We start from the raw sequence: 23,433 nt of genomic DNA, 5'->3' as shown, positions 1-23,433 counted from the left end.
AAGCTCTTGGTGACCCAGACCTCCAAATTTTTGGACTTCACTCAGTTTATTTCTATTAAGATAACAGCACCCCCCACTACCACCATCAATGCAATCCATTCGGTATTTCTACTCACCGAGAGTATCATTTATAAGCCAGTCCTTCCTTATTTAGCTTATTCTTCTTGTCTCCCCTTCCACTGCCTTCTTGCCCTGGTCTTGGTTCAGACGTGGAGGTGTTATACATCCAGTGCAAACTTGGAAACAGTATAGTGATGAAATACAGAAAATAACTCCCTCCAGGGCACAAGTGTGCTGTCATGAAGATTCTACTTTCAACTACATTTACCTTCTCTAAACCTTAGAATCCATCCCTGCTTCTGCTTCATAAAGCCACTAAATATATATTTAGACTTGATTCCCAAAAACAAAATTCTTGTTGAGTAGATGTACCAAGTCACCTTTACTTCCTACCATCATAGTTTGAGACCATGAACTCCGTCACTCTGTACCCTCAGTTACCATCTTAGTGGTTTGCATTCCAAGTTAGAGAAATGGAAATGAAAAACAGTAAATTTCATAATTATCTATAGCTCTGGAGAGACTTTGGAATTTATGTCGTGAATTGTATTCTCTTATGTCCTTTTAAAGGGGAAAAATAAAGCCCCATCACTGCATTTAAGGAAATGCCTTCACTAGATAGATGCCTAAAAATTATTTGTTAAATTGAATTAAATTTATAAAGATGTAGACATCGGTGGGACAAACTAAGGAAAACAATATTTAATTACTATGATTTTTAATTAAGTGTGCATGTCAGGGTTTTTGTTTTGTGGTTGACAATGTTTCCACTTTTTGAAAAATATTTAACTTCAATAAATTACGTCCATCATAAACAATTTAAATAGATCAAATATCCAGATAGAATGTCTGCTTACATTTTATAATTTAAGTTCATCTTCTTAAAAATGGACATTTTTAAAGTTGGCATTTGGCAAAAAAAATCTAGAAAACCCTTGAAAGTAAATTCTATGGTTACAATACAAACCCCACCATTATATTACAAGTTCAATACAGCATTCTCCCTTGAAAGATGAATGGATTTTTCTCTCCTCAATGCAGCCTACTGTGCATTCTCAGCCACAAAAATTAGTCCCTTAATTAGAAAACTTCAGTGTGAGCTTGTTTAATATCTTCCATTCAAGTGTAAGCCAGGCAGAAACAAACATAAACCCAAAGTGAACTTTCACATTTCAACATAAGGCTACTTTTCTATATGCAAGTTTTGTCACAGGTTTTAAGCACGTTTCTTCCCTTCTCTATCATGTTAGTAAAGATGAGTATTGATTTCTTGAGAGTCATTTGGGGATAGCAGTTTCGGATTATCTTTGGTGTAGGTCATATATTAATCTTTTCACCACACTTCCTAATACTGACACTGCTGTCACACAGGCTATCTTTAAGCAGGTGTTAGGAATTCTAAGCTGAAGTGTCTACATCCAGGCAACAGGTAGGTCTGTTGCCTTATAGAAAGCCAGTGTCTTACAGCACAGCATCATGTCACTGTTTAATATTCACCAGACCACATGCTCCACAAGTCACTCAGAATCCCAGAGAGAAAGACCTAAAATATCTCTGCAGAGCAAGCAGAATCACATTGCTGTTTAGACAGTTTTTCTTTTTACCACACAAAAATTAGATTAATTGCTCTCTTATAAGTGCAAAGTATGAAACAAGACCAAGTTAAAAGCAGCATTCCAAAGAGGGAAGTGATGAGCTCATCGATGGGAGCATATCTGGGAGAGAAATGTCAGAATATTGAAAGGGGCTGGTGGTTGCCAAGTCTTATGGTCTGTTTGAAAAAATAAAACCCCTTCTCTTGAATACATTAGGCTCTTAATTTATTTCAATTAATATTTTAAAATTATTGCACAAGTGACAATGATAGTGTTTAAGTAACGGGATCTTTACTCTGCATGCTCTATTAATAGGTTCATTAATATTGGTATTCATTTCTTCAGCACAGCAAACTACTATGGCTATAAGAGTGTGCAAATTCAAAACTTAATTATATTGTTGAAACATTAATTAAAATGTGTTGGCATGGCATTGTCAATTAAAGCTATATTCATCAGCTTCATAGGAACCTGCATGGTGTACCCTGCAGCTGTGGAGAAGCTGCAGTAATGAGTCGAATTCCATTATGCTGGGATAAACTACGAGACTGTTATCCCAATCCCCCTAAGACTCAATGAGGAGGCACTGAATACTTTCCGGAAGGTGTCTGGAGGTTTAGAAAATGGTTTTCCATGAGGAGGAATTGTCTGCTCAGTTCCTTGTGCTGGATTCACAGCATGCCCTGCTTTTCATATAGATAATGTATTCACCTTAAGCCCAGTTCTCCCCAGTGTGTCAGCAACCCACCATTGTTTACTGCTGAAACTTTATGGCTGGAGAGCATTCTGTGTGTTCTCATGGGCTTTATGGTGTTTTAACATTACTCTAACACTCTTGCTTGCATTGAAAAGTCCCAACGGCAAATGGCAAATCTTCCAGTGCTAAAAATTACTGCATTTTAAATTATTTCCAGATCACTTCGTTGAGCTTCTGCTAATGTCTTTTTGGAAAAATAAGTACCACTTGGCAGGATAGCCCTCAAAAGTAACCACAGAGCAGAGACCGCCTTTGGGCTACATAGGTCAGACAGATGCTTAAAAAAATAGAGAAAGAACAAAAATATATATATTTGGTTCCACAGATTTTTATTTTAAGTACACCCTCAGAGATATCTGGATTCCCTCCTCTTCACAAATAAGGAAATTGAGGCAATAAAGGTTGAGTGAATTGTTCAAAGTCGACTTCCCACACTACTAGTTGTTTTTCCAGAAACGTTTACTGCCTATAGCACACCACCTTGCAGTTAGAGCTATAATAATGCTATAGAAAACATACCACTTACCAAACCAGGGTTGGTGATTAAGTGATCACAGGCCATAGTTCTGAAAACAAATTTAAAACAAATCAAAAGGAAATTATGAATTTGAAATTCTCCAGTGAGGCATGCTATGTAGTTAATACTAATGTATACCACTAGGCCTAGACCAGGATAATTCCAAATGTATGACTTATCTCTTCCTTTAGGATCATGATTTTTCCCCATGGACTATTCGAAAAACATCTAATACACTCCAAATTCAGCTCTACGTTTTGTTCACTAATTTGTTCAGCCTTGCAATCCCTTTGATGCATTACAAAATCGCTAGACCACCACTTAGACTCCTTCTAACCATCTGTCCGTACAAACCCCTTGAAGGCAAGTCACCCCTCTTTTTTGTGTCTCCCACAGGACCTAGCAACACAGTATCTTGAGTATCTTGACATTGTAGTTGCTATGCAACAAGTGTGTGTCACATTCGTCACTACTTGGTGGGGTAAATACTTGGGATGAGTGAACCTTTCTTTACAGTTCATCTAGTTGTTCAGTAATATGGAAATGAATGAAAACTCAGAAGAATTCAGTAGACATAGAGCTGAGGAGTACAATTCCAGCTGACCAATTTGCCTAGAAATAAGAAGTCTGGTAAATATTAACGTCTCAAGGCTCTTTGCACTTTGCCCACCAAAGCTGTAAGTTTATGACTATGGCCTTTACTCTTTTGGTTTGAAGCTTTTGTCATTAATTGTTGGGTTTTCTGCATTGCTCAGCAGGTTTTGGTTTTGCTGGTGTCCTGTGTGTTTCTCTGATATTTACAGACTGTTTCTGTTAACTACCACAGGTTTACACCCTACGAGTGGTATAACCCCCACCCATGCAACCCTGACTCAGACGTGGTGGAAAACAATTTTACTTTACTAAATAGTTTCTGGTTTGGAGTTGGAGCTCTCATGCAGCAAGGTACACCGGTTGCCTATCTTTGTCACACGCATCCCACAGTGTGCTGACAGGCTTTCATGCTGGTAAACTCCACCACGAAGCTAGAGGGTAGGATGAAACACCATCTCAGGAACTTAAGAAAATAGCAACGGACTTTCTAGCCAGTTCTGAAGATGAAGAAAAACCAATGACCTATATGGAACTCCCTTGCTATATATCTAAAATAACACTTCTATCAAGCAATAAACACAAATTATCCTGTGGGTAGCAAAAGATAGGGTACCTTAGAAATTGTTTACAAATTTGCATAGATGGAGATGTTGGTCTTCTCCTTCTCAGCCATAACTCCATGAGTCAGCAGTTTAAAGGAGCAGAATTTAAATCCTTTGGAGATTAAATTCACGGAGATTCTTCCAATTGCTGACCTTACCTAGGACTTCCACCTAATTACTACTCTGGCAAAACCTACTGAGATTCATTTCCGCCTCCCAGTAACTTTTCACAGTCTCCCTCAACTGGTAACCACAGCAACAATAAACTGTAGGAGTTGGGGAAATAAACTTTGGCCATAGAAATGTAATATATTTTCTACATTTCCTATGAATTGGGGGATTCTGCTTTTGTAGTGGGGGAAGGGGGAGCTATTTTAATCTTTGGAAGAACTCCACTTCTTTTGTGATTTTTTTTTCAGCTTCAATGCCAGGCATATGGTATAGAAAATTCTTCCAGGATTAAATGCACTAATATAAGAAAATCATAAGTCACAGAAACTGTTGTGTTTGGAATATATGCTCATTTGACAATAAGCTGCAAAATACATTGGCAAAGGAAAATTCCACTGGGATATACATTAAATGTGTTTGCTACTTGGGGGTGAACCCTAAGGTTTCTCATTAGGGAATTGCTATAGCACTTGAAATATTTATCTTTTGGATCTTCATATTAGAGAGAGAGACTATGGAAATACCAAATTCTAATACTGAAATAGTAAATAGTTGAAGAAAGTGGGAAAATCCTAGTTATGCAATTAAGTATGGTTTGTGTGGGCACTGCCACATAAGTATAGATGCCATCCGATTTACTAGAAATCTTTGCATAAATTTAGAGCATAGCACAGAGGTATAAATCCTGCAGGAAACCCCATATACTATTTTACCCATGCATTTAATTTTTAGGATATTTATCTTGTGACCAATTACTTTCAGAGTGAAGGAGATCCCTGCTCCTTCCCTATAGCTTGTCTTCTCTGACAAGAGAATAACTATATATATAGAATAAGTATATATATATATATACTTTTAGGTTTCACAGAGCATGCAGCAGGCCTGTGCAGGTATATGACTGTGACTGCATTCTGTCATTGAGTGCACCCACCCCTGGAATTTATCTCTCATCTTTTACCTGTTTGGAGTTTACCATCATCCACAGCACACTGTGGGATGCAGTGTCTGTTAGTTACCACTACCTTGGGTACATGACAGTCAGCCCCAGCCAGACTCTGCTTGTCATTCAAGAAGTTTACAAACATTTGTCAGGTGCAACAAATCTTTCCAGGTACAAACTTGAGGTACTTGTGACTGTTAGTTCATCTGTCTCTAGTATGTGGCATTGAACCAGGTAGTTATCCTCTGTTGCTCTCTCTTGTTAGCAGAAGCTTGTCACTGTACTCAATTGGAAACCATTTTGTTGAATTTTCTTTAAATGTGATGATCAGACTTTCTCTTTTCTACAGAGTGTGAGCAAAGTCTGGATCAGGATTGGCTGTCATGTCTGCCGTAAAAGGCACTAAAGAGACTTCAGCAAGTATTGTCTCTCATCCCGAATATTTTCTAGTAATGTTTTACCCAACTTTTAATGTTTGTATAATTTCATCCTCTAGAGTAATAAACTTACACAAATCATCTCTACTTGAAAGAAGCCATTTCTAAACATTTCTAATTAACATGGAGAATTACAAAATTCACAAGAATTAGATAAAAATAGAAAACACAAAGAAACATTGAGAAGTCTAATTGATGCCATCTAACAAGGGTTTAAAATGTAATCTCAATACGTTTCTATTAATATTTTTATTAAGTTTCTAAGGTAACTTTATCCAAAAGTTTAAATATGCATTCTAAAGTGTGAAAGATGTGAATTGGTATTATTACATGTTAACAGCCTGTTGTTCACCTGTCTGTCCACTCTTAATGCCATATAATACATAATTATACAAATATACAAATAAGTGAAAACCTTATGTTTTCATAAATGCAACCAAATAATGAAAGAATAAATTTACAGCAGAAAATCTGCACCTATAAGCTAAGAAAAATATATCTATTAACTGTTATTTATTTCCTATGGCTATTTTATGAAATAAATAGTATTTTAATGATAACCAACTAAAGAGCCAAAATAATATCACATTGCCACAAGACTGCTAGATCAATTAAGTACAAAGATATGAAACAACCTTGGGCATTAAACACACACACACCCACAGGCATATAAATCCCATTAAACCACAATATTAAAACAACAGCAGCAAACCATTCCACTAAATCCTTGGAGGCAATTTAATGGAAAACTATTATAAGTCTGTGTAATATTACCCATTCAAATTCAAACAAACAACAGAAGGAAACACAAATCGCTGTCAAACCACTTCCCTCATTAAAAGGGAATAAAACACAAAGATACGTAATAGCATTAGGAGAATATATCCGTTAATTCGAAGCCCAGAAACTCTGGCAACCTTGATCTGATTATCACTGGCCTTGAGCTGGCTATGATTTCCTGAGCAGTATTTGCATCTGTTTATAGATTAAACCTGAGCACAAATTCATTTATTGGTAGATTGGTGAATTCCTTTCCATCTTAAGCCATTATTAACGACAGAGCTTCAAAACACTCTATCAGTATAGTAAAGGGATCCTATAGACCAGACAGCTGACCTACCGTACTTCACTCTTTGGGATTTTTAATTTAGGGTATTTTTCTTTCACTTTTTATCTGGTCAGATAAACTCTGTCATGCCTTCAGGTTCATGGAGGATATGCTATGTACAGAACCAATGGCAAATTTCAGGCAGATGGACAAGCCAAAATCCACTTGTGAATCAGTACAACTGGAGTGAACTCTAATTGTACTTCTCATTTATTCTAATTCTGCTGCTGAGTTTGAGCAAAATTGAGCTAGACCGTTTTCAAGATGTTTGTCTTTTATGACAGTAAACTTAGCTCATAAACCCTTTCTTTTAGAGAGGAAGGTTTCCTTGGAAAACACATTAAGTGCCTCTATTTTATCATTTAAACATAATTTAAAATCATCTGAATGACATCTAAAATGTATATTCTTACCAGGAAAGTCTTCTTTCACCTAAGGAACAGCCTGTCTTTGAAGTGTAGTTAAGAAACAGCATTTTATTGAAGGACAAAATTATGTGTTGCAGAGAATGTATTTTTTTAGCCAAATAAAAATCTACAGTAGAAAAAAGAATTGTAGCTTTTAAGGTAACATAAGACAATAAAAACTAATTCATCCACTGTCAAGTATGGCTGCATCTTATTTTATTTTATTTGTAAAATCTCAATGCTTTATTAAAGCATACGTGATAAATGGCATGTTAATATTTTACAAGTAGCTCTCATTCTTTAACCTTAAATAAAAATCTTAGCATTTCAAAGATTTTCATGGTTATACAAAGACACAGAATATTTTACTTCACACTATAAGATGCATTTAGACAGTAACAAAAGGCAAAAAGTCTTGGTGTTGACTTTTCAATTCTAAGCAACTAAGCTAACTAAATTTAACATGGAATGCCTCCAGGTTAGAACTGTTTTAATACCATCAGCTACTGATAAATTATAGTTAAAGCAGCAGTAGTGATTAATGATTTGAAAATAATCCTTAAGATTTTGCTCCATTTTCTATAAAATGCATTTATTTCATCTACCTACAAGACGGTAAGTCTTTTACGGGTTGATCTTCCTAGAATAGTGTCGAACTGTACATCTTCCCTTTCCTTCTGACTGTGTTTAACACCCTTACTCTGATGATACCATCACAGGATCAGAGCTGATGCCCAAAGCTCTATCGACCAGAATAGTTGGAGGGATATGGTGGTTTTTCACCCTAATCATCATTTCATCCTACACGGCCAATCTGGCTGCCTTCTTGACAGTAGAGAGAATGGAATCCCCCATAGATTCAGCAGATGATCTGGCAAAGCAAACCAAGATAGAATATGGGGCGGTTAGAGATGGATCAACAATGACCTTCTTCAAGGTAAGAAGCTAACAAAGTGTTCTCAGTGATTATCTGATACTTGTGGTAGAGTATAAAATAATCTGTCAAAAAAAAAAAGAAAAAGAAAAAAGAAAAAAAGATGTTGGGCAATTTTTTTAATGAAATAAAATTTATAATTACATAATCCCATTATAAGGAATCCTTAAAGCCTCAGTCAGCATAAAGCAATTTCTTTGGTCCCCAACTAGGTGTCATTTACTCCACCCCAATTTAGTGTACTCAGATCCATAGATCAATATCTTCAATATCCTCTCTTGCCTTTACACCAGAAAAAAAAAATCTGAATACAATCTAACCACTCATTAATTAATCACTCATTTATAGAACCCATAAAATAAAGGTTCCTTAATCCGGAATTCTTTTAACCAGAATACTTGAATATCATTATTTTGTTCTTTCTGTCCTGTACCTGATGAGATAGAAACAGATGACAAGAAAATGTGTTGATACTGGAATTTAGTGAGAGAATTAAGAACAAAGAAATCCCGGGAGACTCTGGTCTAATACTGAGTCCGCACTGATGAAGGACAGTGTTCCCAGCCATGCCTGAAGCTTTTCAAAATGTCTTCGGAGGTACCACAGGAGAATTAAGTTGGATGAGTTTAGTTTTAGAGTCAAAGGCATTTCATTGTTGAGGTCTTTTTAATTACTTACCCATAGTAATGAAACTGATTTCTGCCTCGCTTTTGGAGGAAGCCTTAGTACTTTTATGATCAAATCTCAAATACTCTAATTCCAGTGAAAAATAGATTTTAATAGATCCAATAGGTGTAAAGATCATGAAGTTCAACTCTTCACTTTACTTACGAAAAGAACAAAACCTTCAGAAGCTAAATTACCTGCTCCAAGTCAAATACCTAGTCTATAACAGAGAAGGGGCTAAAGTTATTTTTTGGAAAAAAAAAGTATTAATGGTGGTAAGTGTGCATGTGCATAAAAGGAAAACAACAGTTGTAACCAAAATAATCTCTAAAAACACCCTTGTCAAAGATTCGTATTCAGATTACCAAAAATGGAGTTGTCACCTCGGCATTAAGTGGACTGTTTGGGGTTTTTTGTTTGTTTGTTTGTTTTGGGGGGGGTTTTGTTTTGTTTTTTGTTTTGAGATGGAGTCTCTCCCTGTCACCCAGGCTGGAGTCCAGTGGTGCGATCTTGGCTCACTGCAAGCTCCACCTCCCGAGTTCAAATGATTCTCCTGCCTCAGCCTCCTGAGTAGCTGGGACGACAGGTGCCTGCCACCACACCTGGCTAATTTTTGTATTTTTAGTAGAGACAGGGTTTCACCATATTGGCCAGGCTGGTCTTGAACTCCTGACCTTGTGATCTGCCTGCCTCAGCCTCCCAAAGTCCTGGAATTGCAAGCGTGAGCCACCACGCTCAGACAGGGGTATGTTTTTCAAATAATCTTTTTCTTTCTATTATTTCCACTGAGTTCAAAATGAACTCTTCTTTCATTCTTATTTCCTTTTTAAACATTGTTTATAGATTTAGGAGGTATAAGTTGCATTTTGTTAGATGGATATAGGGCTTTTAGGGTTTCCGTCACCCAAATAACATACATTGTACCAATTAAGTAATTCCTCATCTGTCAGCCCTGCCACCCTCCCACCCTTCTGAGTCTCCAATGTCTATTATTTTTTGAGTGGACTGTTTGACTTGTGAAAAATACCAGCTTAGAAACAAAAACTAAGGTTAGGAAAAAAAGTACACATTTCTTTGTATAACACTATTGGTTCACAAAAATAGGAATTAACTATACAATAAGTTATAATGTTTAATAACAATAATAAATAAAAAGGCATTGTTTTAAAAGTAAACTATATCTAGAGTTTTATCAAGAAGCAAAGTAATAGAAAAAGTAGGACTTTTCTTCTGTGTTAAAAAAGATTTTTAAACACTTTTTATTTTAAGAAGTGTATCATTTATTTAATGTATGTGTAAAGCATGGTGATTGTTTCTTCTTTGGACAGTGATGTTCTAAAGACAAATGACATTATGGCTTTGCAAGCTGCAGAAAGTATTTTCCTAAAATCAATAGCGTGAAGAGACACAAGATACCCCAAGCTAGTGATTCATCATGGCCCTTGTCAGAAACCAGGGAGGTCATTTGCAAAGCTCACAGGACAGAGGGACACTGGCAAGATAGAATGTGGTATATCTGAAAAAATATCTGAAACGATTTATCTCATTCAGCAATATCAAAGAGTTTTAAAGTACTGGGAAATGGGCTAGCAGAAGGCAGAGAAGATTCTACTTCCTTCAAGATGTTCGGCACAAATGTAAGGGAAAGAGGCTGTGCTGTTCTTTGAAAAAGCAATAGACCTGACTTTGCCACTGTACACAGGATCTATGCACCTCAGAGAGGAAGAATGTGATGATAGTACAAACAGCATCAATAAAAATAGCGGTATGTCCTGTGCACTAGCCCTTACCTGTATTACCTCATTTTATCTTTAAAAAAGACCAACTGAGCACCAGGCACTGTGGCTCACACCTGCAATCCCAGCACTTTGGGAGGCCGAGGCTGGTGGATCACCTGAGGTCGGGAGTTCGAGACCAGCCTGACCAACATGGAGAAACCCTGTCTCTACTAAAAATACAAAAATATTGGCCCAGCGTGGTGGCGCATGCCTGTAATCCCAGCTACTCCAGAGGCTGAGGCAGGGGAATCGCTTGAACCTGGGAGGCTGAGGTTGCAGTGAGCCGAGATCGCGCCATTGCATTCCAGTCTGGGCAACAAGAGTGAAACTTCGTCTCAAAAAAGAAAAAAAAAAAAAAGAAAAAGGAAACGACCAATTGAGATAAATACCAATATTATCCCTATTGATGAGGAAAATGAGGCACAGACAGGCTAGATAACTAACCCCAAAGTTAAAAAGCTATCAATGGAAGAGCCAAGATTCACCAAAATTCAGAGAGCTCTAGAAAGTCAGTTCCATGAGGGTAGAAACTCGGTCTTCTTTGTATGCCATTAAGTCACCAGAATCTAAAAAAGTGCCCAGCCATATAGCAGGCATTCAGAAAACTGTGTTTTCAATAAGTGAACAAGTAAACTCTGGGAGAGGTGGATTTCTATCAGAGAGAGGGAGGGAGATTGAATAAAGGAGCAAAGGAAGGAAGCCGAGAGGGAAAGAGGGAGGGAGAGACAGAGGTGGATGGATACATAGGGACCCACACAAGAAGAGACACTGTTGCCAAGTTCCTCATTTTACAAGTTAGCTTGTGGCCCAGCAACCCAGTTTACCGAGAAGAAATGTATTTGCAGAAAGAGAACAAGGACTAAATCCGATTTAGTTCTCCCCTTGAGGATGGTAAGCTGTCAGAAAGCGTCAGAGGGATGTACACTCAGGTTCTTAAGCTGGATTATTCCACAAGGGAAAGAAACGTTTCGGCTTTTTTGCTCTCGGGGTAGTTCCGCCCTAAATCACTGAGTGACAGCAGGTACAGTCACAAGGACTCAGTCCTGACCTGGTTCCACATGAACATGTTTCACCTCTGCTATGTCATCAGGGCCTCTCTCCTCCAGCCCTTTCTCTCTCAGTTAAAGACAATAACCTCTCTTGGGCTGTAGAATGAATAAGGAAAGCTACATTTGCCTAATCTAACCTGGAACATCCTGATCAGTTTTTGGAGCGCAAGTCATTTGCTAAGATGGGTCCTGTCTCCACTCAATCACAAAGAAACTTCTAATGAGAAACGTTTTCTCATCACACACCGTGTAATTTAAAGTGTTTTTCTTCTCAGAAAAGCAATATTCCTCTGGCAGTACCCAAATGATAAAAACTGGTCTTTTTACTTTCAAGTTGATTTAAAATCATTTTATAGCCAAAGAATGGCCAGTTGCAGGGAGGAAAGGGATTCAGACATTATCAAGATCCATGACCAAACAAAATACTCGAATGCCTCACATTTGGTCGCTAGGCCACAAGCAAGGGATGTGCTTAGTGAAGTTTGTCCTTGAAATGTGTGCCCAGAAGTTGCTCGCTAAAATTTCATTCAAAATCCGTTGACTTTTTCTCTTAGACTTGGCTATTCTTGCAGACAGCATGACACTCTACATTCTAGATCTGATGTATTCATTTCTCAACAAGAAGAAAACCAAAATTTAGTTTTTTAAAATAGCTCAGGTGAGATTCCACTATCCACCACCTGAGCTCATATAAGGCTGAGGGAACTAAGTGGAATTCTTTTTTCTTTTTTTTTTTTTTAATGGAGTCTCGCTCTGTCACCCAGGCTATAGTGCAATGGTGTGATCTTGGCTCACTGCAACCTCCGCCTCCTGAGTTCAAGCATTCTCTGCCTCAGCCTCCCAAGTAGCTGGGATAACAGGCATCTGCCACCACGCCCAGCTAATTTTTTTTTTTTTTTTTTTTTTTTTTTTGTATTTTTAATAGAGATGGGGTTTCACCATCTCAGCCAGGCTGGTCTTGAACTGACCTCGTGATCCACCCGCCTCAGCCTCCCAAAGTGCTGGGATTACTGGCGTGAGCCACTGCACCCAGTGGAAATTTTTTAAACAAGTGCTAGCTCAAGCTAAGACGTGACTGAGACAGGGAAGCAGTGGCAGTTTTCCTTCAGTCATTCATATATGGAGCAACATGGATCATCAAGGATTGTATTTACACAAGAGAATAGAATTAAATCATAAATTCAATTCCACATATTCTTATGAAACTTTAAATGGACATCCTGAGATTCCATCTCACTTTGTCCATCAAAAAAAAAAAGCAACTCTAAGTTTCGATCACTCAGCTAATGATGCTTATTAAGCATTATGTTTTCACAAGATCATCAACACTCTGGAACTTACAGTTCAAGCACTATGGGAAATATAATAGCCTATTTGGTCAAAGGTCTCGGCACCACAAGACCAATTAGCTGGACAAGATTAAAGGGAGGCAGAACATTTATCAAGTGTCCAGGTACTGTTGGAGATGTTTTGGGAAATTCTTCTCTGAATATGAGGCGATCAGCATCAAATTAATTAATGGACTATGTTTATGGGTCAGTGTATTAATAATTCAGAACTTCAACAGACTCTATTTAAGAGAATTTTTTTTTTTTTTTTGAGATGGAGTCTCACCCTGTCGCCCATGCTGGAGTGCAATGGCGCGATCTTGGCTCACTGCGACCTCCGCCTCCCGGGTTCAAACGATTCTCCTGCCTCAGCCTCCTGAGTAGCTGGGATTACAGGTGCCTGCCACCACGCCCAGCTAATTTTTTTATTTTTAGTAGAGACAGGGTTTCACCATGTTGGCCAGGCTGGTCTTGAACTCCTGACCTTGTGATCCACCAGCTTTGGCCTCCGAAAGTACTGGGATTACAGGCGTGAGCCACCATGCCCGGACTATTTAAGAGAATTTTTAATAAAATCCCTCTCATTTCTGCTTGACATAATACTAATTAATAATCCAGATTTAACTCTATTTGTTTCTCTGTTCTCTGCTGATGAAATTATTTGGTCCTTTCAATTGTTTCTCAAGTCTGAACAGTACAGGATTTCCTTCGCTCCCAACTCCCTGGGACCACCACCAGCATCTTAGGAGGTGCAAAGATCAGTCAGTTCATAGCCAAGCTCTATGGACACAACTTGGGTTCAACTTTCCTAGGGGCTACATGACCTATTTCCATCTTTTATATCCAAGACAACTGATAACGATGACAACAATGACAGCCAATTCCAACTTTTCCTTTCAGAAATAGTATACTAAGATTCTGGTTTTCTCTCCCACAGGAAGTTAGAAATGTACAACGGCTCTGTTCTTTCTTCTTGTGGGAATTCTATTAATTACCTTATGAAACAATAAGATAGTCCAAACTGTGGTCTCACAGTGATAGTGTAGCAAGTCACATTTTTTTTTCCCAGATGAAGAAAGAATAGTCATGATAATGTCTAAGAACCGTGTAAGGCCTAAAAGAATGGATTTCCCAATGACCCTTGTGAACCATCATCCAAGGAGGATAATGGTTTTAGCCCATGGATCGGAGAATGGGAATACCAGCTAGTCTTCTCAAGAAATATGACCAACTTCTTACGCTGGGATATAAAGTAAAACCTACAGGAAAGTGTTTTTGATGGAGATCTGGACCCAGAGAGCCTGGGTTCTACTAAATATAAGTTATGTAGGCCTTGGCAAGTAACTTAAACTCTCTGTACCTTGATTTCCCAGTCTATAAATTGAGGATGATTTCTACCTCAAAATTATTTCGAGGATTTAATGACTTAATAGAGGTAATACGTTTATACTACCACTTAGTACACTGTAAGCAATAAAAACATTAGATATTATTGTAACTATCACTCATAACATCATCACCACAATTATTCAACCCTTACCTCTAGCTATTAGTCCTATTTTTTCAGTCTCTCTAGATTTATAAATATTTTGGTTTGGTCTTTGTTCAGCTTCCTTACTGTCAGTCATCTCTGCACTGTCTGCCTTCTGCTAAAGGACAGAAAAGTCCAGAAGAAGTGCCAGTGCCCAAGATCTCAAAGATTTTTGGAGGCCTGGCCAGACAGCAACTCTAGGCCTTGGAGGCCCTTCTTGAGCACATACATTGCATTTGCCGAAGCACTTACCAGATGGTAAGTAGGCAAAAGATGGTAAAGCTGCCCTTAGAATGCAGACAAGAAACAGAGTGAGGCAATTCAGTTTAATTCAGCTCAATTTATATTTTTGCAGGGTCCTCAATATGGTCAGTACTGAGGTTGGCACTTAGGAGGGAAAAAGGTATAAAATCATGAGCAAGAAATGAAGATCTGAATAGCAATACAGAGACAAGATGTATGAATACCTGTTAAATACAACACAACATGTGGTTGCATTGTGCAGACAAGAAGTAATGGCAGAATTTCTTGTGAGCCAAATTAGCTATGAAGTATTCATGTAAGAAATACTTCTCAGTAGAAGCTTGCCTTGTAACAAATCACTATCCTCCCAGACTCAAGCCAGAGGATTACACAGATTAAATCGTGATTCAGTCTAAAATGACTTGGATAAAATAGGTTTTAAAACATCATAAAAGACTTGTCATTTCTGGCTTTCATGGTCTAGGGACTTTGGACCAGCTGTGGGAACAAGGGATTCTCTAACCTTTATCATCTCTTTCCAGGGAGTGGTTAGGTGCTGTCACCAACCCAAAAGACATTTCAAAGAAGTTACTGGGCACTGCACCAGTGGAAATGAAGCAATGAGCCATTGTAGGGAGACAGATTTCAGACAGTTATAACCATTTCAGGACACATAAGATGAAAGCCATTTCTCAAATACTCTGCATAGGAAGGCACTCTTCACATAAGAGTTCCTAGCTTATGTTGGAAAAATCCAGCTAATTTTACCATCAGTGTCAGAAATGTTAGGTCTCTGTAGGTTAAAAGTGCATTTGTTTGGGAAGAAATCTATGAGGTCAATTTAACCTTTTTCAAAGGCTGGCAGATTGCCTGTAATAGACCAATCTTTAACTCTAGACAGGAGAAAAACATGAAAAATATTTTAGCAAATCTGTTTAAATCCCGCTGAGGGAATTTTCTAAAGGGAATCCATAAATTTTTTAAATGTTGGAGAATCTGCAAATGTCATAACTTTTCATCAAATCAAGATAAAGACATAATCAACTGCAGTGTTCATATTATACACATTTGGAAGGCAGAGGCCCTAACTATACTACAAATATTTTCTTCTGATCATCTTCCTTCAAAGCGATTTTTGTAAATTAAATCATATTTTCAAAATAGCATGAGATTTATTATTTAATGAAATAATATGTTAATCAGGTCTAAAAGAAATGGTTGTTTTTAAGGCAATTATTCACCTCTGATGTACCTATTTCACAAGTACGAAGTTCTACATAGCCAATGTCTATGTCCTTGGTTAATTTTTAAGGGTTGTCTTAAATCAGGATTTGCCTAAAGTAAAAGTAAATTGGAGATTTTAAAATATAATTGTTTGTGATAGTTCATTTGTTCTATATGCATATATTTACATTTATAAGATCACTTTTGATAAGATAAAAAAGATCAAATGTCAATAACTTATTTCTAATGTATATTTCAGTGTGTAGAGTAAAAATATACATAAACACAGATCGATATATAAAATCATCAGCCATATTAGTGTGAAGTAGAATTGCATGATTACTGATTCTACTGAAAAATGAGATTATACATCCTAACTGTGAAAGTCTTATAATAATAACTTGTGGAAGAAATAATGTGATAAATAATAGTTATCTCAATAAAAAGGAAACATTAGAGGGATGTTTTATAAAATGGAGTTTCCATCAGGCTTAAGACCATGCTACACCCTAGAATTTGCACATATTTTATTTACATTGTGTGGTGGAAATCCTGTAACTAAAAACAGTGAAACTATATGAAAAAACTATATGAAAAGCAAAATACTGTTAAAGGAAAGGAAACAATATAAACAAGCCACATTTTTTCCAGGTTCCAAGTGTTGCACTTCTGAAAATACTGTCTAAATTTTTGTCTAAACAAGCGTAAGCTATTAAAAGTCAGGTAAATAGTTTCTGTACATTATGTGATGAGTACAAGAGTTGCAACAGCTCTGGCTATGATAGAAAGATCCCACAGCTACTTGTTTCAATTATTTCTTTAGAAAATTTGTTGATTCTGTTGAAACATTAGCCAAGCCTTGAGTTTGCTGTTCTGTGTATTAAAAGAGATAGTTCATTCCTTGTTGGTGAAGAACACAGACCCTGGAACCAGATTACTGGGATCAAATCCTGGTTTCCTCATTTCTTCATGTGCTGTTCTATTTCCTCATCTATAAAAGAGAAATAATAATGGTACGTCTTTCATATGATTACTGTGAAGATTCGATTAATCAACATATGCAAAGTTCTTAAAATAGTGCTTGCTATACAGTAAATAAACACTGCATATGTTGATTTCTGTTACTATTTTCAGTAAGTAATTTTTAACGCCTGCAGACATTATAAACTATTTCCCAGTGAGTGTTTAACTTGAATGTATTATAGGGGAAAAAAAGAAATAAATAAAATAAATAATGTTCATCAAACACTGATGCAATAACACTCCCTTATAACAGATTTGAGATGAAAAATGCTTATTCTTTGCCAACAGTGTTTCATCAGCATTAGGATAGCCACATAATCAGATTTAAACAGATAAAATGAATTTATCTAAACAGACGCCTCTCAGGATTAAAAAGAAAAAATCCTGGGTGATTTCAGATTTAATAAATGAGGCTTTTTCAGTTTTAGCAACTTTTGCTAAGAAGCTCAGAAGGCATTCCAAATATTCTAATTAACTTTTGACATATCTAGTGAAATAAGAGGCAACCACTATTTCTGTTTTGGGAACATATATTATTTATAGCGATTTAGGAGGCTGGCTGAGATTATATGTGATTTAGAAGTACAAAAACACCCAGGCTGTCTTTCTAACACTTTGCCTGGTCTTTTAATATGTATGATAATTTTTCATGAAGTATAATCCTATTTTTAAGAATTACTAAGATTTGAGACTTAACCATGAAAAAAAAAATCTGCTAAAAGGAATACATGTAATTTACTCCCAACATTCTACTTTTTTATCTAACAAAAAATAAACATTACTGAGCATGGCATGACAGTGGACAGAACTCTGCAGTAAAGAAGAAAGAGCCCTCAATTCTGTGCGGTCTCTTCCACTAACCCTCTGCCACCTTCTGTGTGTCATTTGCTGTTCCTGTCCTCAGGACCTGCATATGTGATAGGAAGGGGTTGGTCTAGAGAGTAGAACGTGGTGGTTGAAGCATCTCCTTATGTGAAACTCGTCTAAGCATGACATCCTCTTTGCAGTTGCCTAGTGATAGAAAACTTACTATACCAGCTGGGCGCGGTGGCTCATGCCTATAATCCCAGCCCTTTGGGAGGCCGAGGCAGGTGGATCACCTGAGGTCAGGAGTTTGAGACCAGCCTGGCCAACATGGTGAAACCCTGTCTCTACTAAAAATACAAAAAATTAGCCGGGCATGGTAGCAGGTGCCTGTAAACCCAGCTACTCAGGAGGCTGAAGCAGGAGAATCATTTGAACCCACAAGTCAGAGGTTGTAGTGAGCCAAGATTGTGCCATTGCACTCTAACCTGGGGAACAAGAGTGAAACAATGTCTCAAAAAATAAAAAAGAAAACTCACTACACTTTTAATGTGCTGGAGCTGTCTACAGATATTTCTACCTATAAAAAAAGTTATTCCTTAGCCACATTTTGGGTCTTCCTGCAAACTCTATATTCCCTAGCATCTCAAGTAGCCTAGAACTCTAACTGTGAAATACAATAAAGCCCCACAACAGCAAACTTTTTAAATGATGAAAGAGAGCTCTAAATAACAGCAAAATGCTGCTCTTCTTGCTCCCATTATGTTTACTATTACTGTGCTCTAGTGAGAATAGCAAGGGGTCAAAGGAATTTATAACACTTCCTGTACCTTCAACTTACCAAGTCCCCTAGCAAGTAACAGTTTTCTGTCAGAGAGAAAGTTCTGCCCTCCCTGCTCAAAGGTGTTCATGCCAACTAGACTTCCCCTGTAGCTCCCTGGGAGAGGTCAGGCCTAGAACAACCTTCTACTCCAAGAAGGAAGATGTGGATGTTGTTGAATTTAAATCCATGATCTCTGTTCCATAGAGCCATGCTACTCAAAGTGTAGTGTGAAGAGCGTGTTGGCTCAGGAAACATTTTGTTACTAAGCTGTGACAAGGAGAAGAATACTGAGAGTAAGCATTTAGAAATGTTGCAGCTGTTGAATACTGAGGTTGCACTAAACTCATGACCTCTCTTATCCCTGAGATTACACCACTTGCATGCTATTGAATACCCACAGGATGAGCCACAGGTGGTATGACCTACATATTCGTCCTGTGCAGGAGGACCAAAGCTAGGTCTGCCATAGATTGAAAATAATGAAGTCCTTCACTTCAGATAGTTTAGGTTTAGAGTTGAATCGTGTCATCCTTTCCCATATCCTTCACTTCCCCGGACGAATTGAAGGACTCCCCACACTTTCTCCATTTACCATGGATGAACTGAACATTGACTTTGTTTTTGACTTCCATAAACCACAAATTCAGTTTTCTAACAATTTACAACATTCATTTTAATAAAATCTAAATATGGTGAAAAAAATGTTTCATGAAATTTTTCTATGTGAAGGTTGATTCCTATTTCATATCAATATGTAACTAACTAGCAACCCACCTCAGGGAATAATGAGTCCATGAGTAAAAGCTATATTTTCACATGTAGATCAAGTAAGATTAAAATCATTCTCAAAAGCATTTTGGCAATATAGACATCTACCTCCCCCAAATCAGCATGGTACAGTGGAAAGAGCATTGAATTAGATATTAGGAGTGCTGGAGTCCAGAATTAGCTCTGGTATTAACTTGCTTTGTGACTTTTTGAAGTCTCCAAGCCTTCTGTACTAAAACTTCCTCCTCTGTGACAGTAGCAGTTTGTATGAGCTGATCTCTAAAGTCTCTGACAAGTTTAAAATTTTATACTTCAAAGAAAATTATTTTCCCTTAAGGTAGTTTCCTGATGGAAGAATAATTTTCCCAGCTGTGCATTTACTGCCACAAGATAGACTGACCTTTCTGCACTTGTATGAGTAGCTCTTTTACTATAAGTTTAGCATTATCAGACTTTGCAAGGCTGAAATCACACAACAAATGAAGAGTAACCCTGACCCCCAAAACACGCCTTTGTCATGGAGACATGAGCTGCAGTTTGCAGATATCTCCGGGGCTGTGGCGTAACTCACAGGGGCCCAATATGACAGAATGGGTTTCATAAAATACCAATATCTATAAGGTACTGTTTATTGAATTGTTATTTGTTTCACAAGACCTTTCTCAGGGGGATTTTCAATGCCTAACAATCTGAAATAAAGCCATCTGTCCTCCCATAACTCATAAACCCTACAATATTAACCCAGATCCTAAATAGAGGTTGGAATTGAGTGGCCCCCAGGAACACCTGGGCATGAATAACCGTGATAGAGTTGACTCCGCAGGTATTCCATTTTTTGCTTATGGCCCAAAACCATGTTTTAAGCTTTCCTGAACTACTGAGATGATGCATCCTGTGCCTGCCAAGGATCTGTCTAATGTGTGTGAGCACTATATATAACCGTGATAACTGGGGTTAGCTTAAAAATACCAATAATTCCCATAATGTTTTTCATCTCTGAAATAAGTGGAGAATGCTAATGCAAATGAAGAAAAATTCAAAAAAAAAATTGGAACTGTATGGAAATTACAGAGTAAAATGCAAAATGTCTAATCATAGATCACTATTCAAAAGAATGGAAAATTCATATTTAAGCAATATGAAAATTTAGGCAGTATACTTTAGCAAAAAAAGTAAGATAATGAGGCAGTGGTACATATGTATATGTGCATATATTACATAACATGTAATTTATTACTGAATCTATCAAAAAGCTGAAGAATATGAGAAAAGCCAAACATATTAATAGAACACTTTAAAATGAGATATTCAGTCCTTATTATCTAAAATATGATTGCAATTAAAATTATACACATGAAAAGGCATATAAATACAGTATGAAGATTTTTCTTTTTTTTTTTTTTTTTTGAGACAGAGTCTCACTGTTGTTGCCCAAGCTGAAGTGCAATGGCATGATCTTGGCTCACTGCAACCTCCACCTCCTGGGTTCAAGCGATTCTCCTGCCTCAGCCTCCTGAGTAGCTGGGATTACAGGCACATGCCGTGACACCTGGCTAATTGTATTTTTTCAGTAGAGACAGGGTTTCACCATGTTGGTCAGGCTGGTCTCAAACTCCTGACCTTTATGTGATCTGCCCACCTCGGCCTCCCAAAGTGCTGGGATTACAGGTGTGAGCCACCACGCCCAGCCGAAGATTTTTCTTATCTAAATTTTAATTTGAAAAGAGCATTTACATTCTAGGTTTTCTAGAAAAGAGAAGAGCGAATGACAGTTCTCTCACAAATAAAGCAGAAGAAGTCAGTAGTTTATTCCAGGGCTCTCCCCAGCAGAAGAATGCTGGATCAAGGATTGAAACTTACATACCTGGAAACAGCAAAACAATACCTGCTGGAGTTGAGCGATTGAAAGGAAAATGGATGAAATGAACAGAGTCCTGGAGTGAGCTAGTCATCCCTTAGCCCACTGGGCCACAATGGCTTGTCGATCAAGGTCTCCATGCAATAGCTTCCTCCGTGCAAATGCTGTCCAATAGTGAGTGAACTGGGCTCTTCTCAGCTACAAAAGTGAAGCCTTGAGATCATCAATCTTGACTCCCCCACCTGTGGAGAAAGTATCCTCCCTATCATTATTTGAACCATTGAGACTTTGAATACCTTTAGGTTGTATTTTTCCAGCCCTCTTCTGCTGGTGAGTGTGTTTTCTTTCCCTCCAGAAATCAAAAATCTCCACCTATGAGAAGATGTGGGCTTTCATGAGCAGCAGGCAGCAGACCGCCCTGGTAAGAAACAGTGATGAGGGGATCCAGAGAGTGCTCACCACAGACTACGCGCTGCTGATGGAGTCCACCAGCATTGAGTATGTGACGCAGAGAAACTGCAACCTCACTCAGATCGGGGGCCTCATTGACTCCAAAGGTTACGGAGTGGGAACACCTATTGGTAAGAGGGGCAGACATGAACCAAGACTGAGATAGAGAATGTCAGTTACCAGTTTGGAAGGAAATGGGCTCAGAGTTCTTTATTCCAAATTCTGAGAAGGCCAACAATGCCATTAGTGAACTAATGTAAACATCCATATAGATCAGAGACATAGTCCGAATTACAGATTCCCAGATATTTAACTTAATATACTTTTAACCAGTGTTTCTTTCAAGTTTTACCAACGCATGTTGAAGAATATATAGATTTTATTATTTCACCCCAAATATCTTAAAGAGAATATCTTTCTAATTAATCCTCTTCACATTGTTTCCTTCAATACCCATATATGCCTATATAATGTATCTGCCTTAAATTAGAATAGAAGTTGATTCTGCTTACGGATAGCAAAAGTGAGAGGGCTAGTGTTCCACAATGATAGATGAAAAAGCAAGGCTATATCAGTCAAAAGAAAAAGGATAAAGATTTAACTATAAGTCTGATGTGCTCAGGCAATGTTACATTCAATCAATACCAACTATGTAAAACCTCTAAATTCCTTAGTTCCATGCTATTACTCTCCTAAGAATATTATTGCCTAGGTATATAGACCGATACAGCAATGCATTCTTGTATGTCTATAGGAGACATGAATAGAATTTAAGGGGTAATTAGTGATTTCTTCTCCATAGAAAACTCCCTCTCTATTGTTTCCCTCTCTATAGAAAACTGTATCGTGGCCGGGCGCGATGGCTCATGCCTGTAATCCCAGCAGTTTGGGAGGCTGAGGCGGGCAGATCACGAGGTCAGGAGATTGAGACTATCCTGGCCAACATGGTGAAACCCTGTCTCTACTAAAAATACAAAAATTAGCTGGGTGTGGTGCCGTGCACCTATAGTCCCAGCTACTCAGGAAGCTGAGGGAGGAGAATCATTTGAACCCTGGAGGTGGAGGTTGCAGTGAGCTGAGATAGTGCCACTATACTCCAGCCTGGGCAACAGAGTGAGACTCCATCTCAAAAAAAGAAAGAAAGAAAGAGGGAGAGAGGGAGAGAGGGAGAGAGGGAGAGAGGGAGAGAGGGAGAGAGGGAGAGAGGGAGAGAGGGAGAGGGAGAGAGAGAGAGAGAGAGAGGGAGAGAGAGAGAGAGAAAGAAAAGAAAGAAAAGAAAGAAAGAAAAGAAAGAAAGAAAGAAAGAAAGAAAGAAAGAAAGAAAGAAAGAAAGAAAGAAAGAAAGAAAGAAAGAAAGAAAGAAAAGAAAGAAAAGAAAGAAAAGAAAAGAAAAGAAAGAAAGAGAAAGAAAAAGAAAACTGTATCGTATAAGGTCCTGGTATAGCGGGAACCTGCTCTTTCCATGTGAGCCATTGGTAATTTGTTAGTAAGCATTCCAAAGGAGAAGAATCAGGGGCTGTCTAGACTACTGGGCTAGCCCAGAAATCATAGCTAACAGTCAAGCCAGATCTTTAAGGACCCCAGGTAGGTTTGATTTGCTTGTTTGTATTAGTATTTTTGTCATTTGAAAGGGATGATCCAATATGACTCTGCATATCATGCAGGGATCACAAACTAAAATGCTTACAGAGGCCAAGCAGATATCATAAGTGGGCAAAGCATGCTTGTGCCAGGAGGTAGTAGGGAACGGTGGCAATTATGGAAAA

At 37.9% G+C, this 23,433-nt stretch overlaps 2 protein-coding genes across 14 annotated transcripts in view; one reads left to right on the top strand and one right to left on the bottom strand.

The window, feature by feature from the left end:
• The window catches only part of GRIK1 (glutamate ionotropic receptor kainate type subunit 1), a 404,320-nt gene that overhangs the window by 357,924 nt on the left and 22,963 nt on the right, over positions 1-23,433 (top strand). For all 12 annotated transcript variants that reach the window (XM_054468420.2, XM_054468419.2, XM_063659835.1 and 9 more), the window contains 3 exons: positions 3,756-3,874; positions 7,908-8,125; positions 21,573-21,798. In XM_054468420.2, the coding sequence (XP_054324395.1) occupies positions 3,756-3,874; positions 7,908-8,125; positions 21,573-21,798 (563 nt within the window). The remainder of the gene's footprint in view (positions 1-3,755; positions 3,875-7,907; positions 8,126-21,572; positions 21,799-23,433) is intronic.
• The window catches only part of BACH1 (BTB domain and CNC homolog 1), a 263,756-nt gene continuing 261,065 nt past the window's right edge, over positions 20,743-23,433 (bottom strand). Inside the window, exon 10 of one of the 2 annotated variants that reach the window (XR_010125296.1) lies at positions 20,743-21,459. The gene's annotated coding sequence lies outside the window, so the exon portion shown is untranslated. The remainder of the gene's footprint in view (positions 21,460-23,433) is intronic. The other variant, XR_010125301.1, reaches the window with a different exon arrangement.

This window comes from Pongo pygmaeus, chromosome 22 (assembly GCF_028885625.2).
Source record: "Pongo pygmaeus isolate AG05252 chromosome 22, NHGRI_mPonPyg2-v2.0_pri, whole genome shotgun sequence".
Taxonomy (NCBI): Eukaryota; Metazoa; Chordata; class Mammalia; order Primates; family Hominidae; genus Pongo; species Pongo pygmaeus.
Note: the sequence above shows the minus strand (reverse complement) of the source record. Positions and strands in the feature narration are given on the sequence as shown.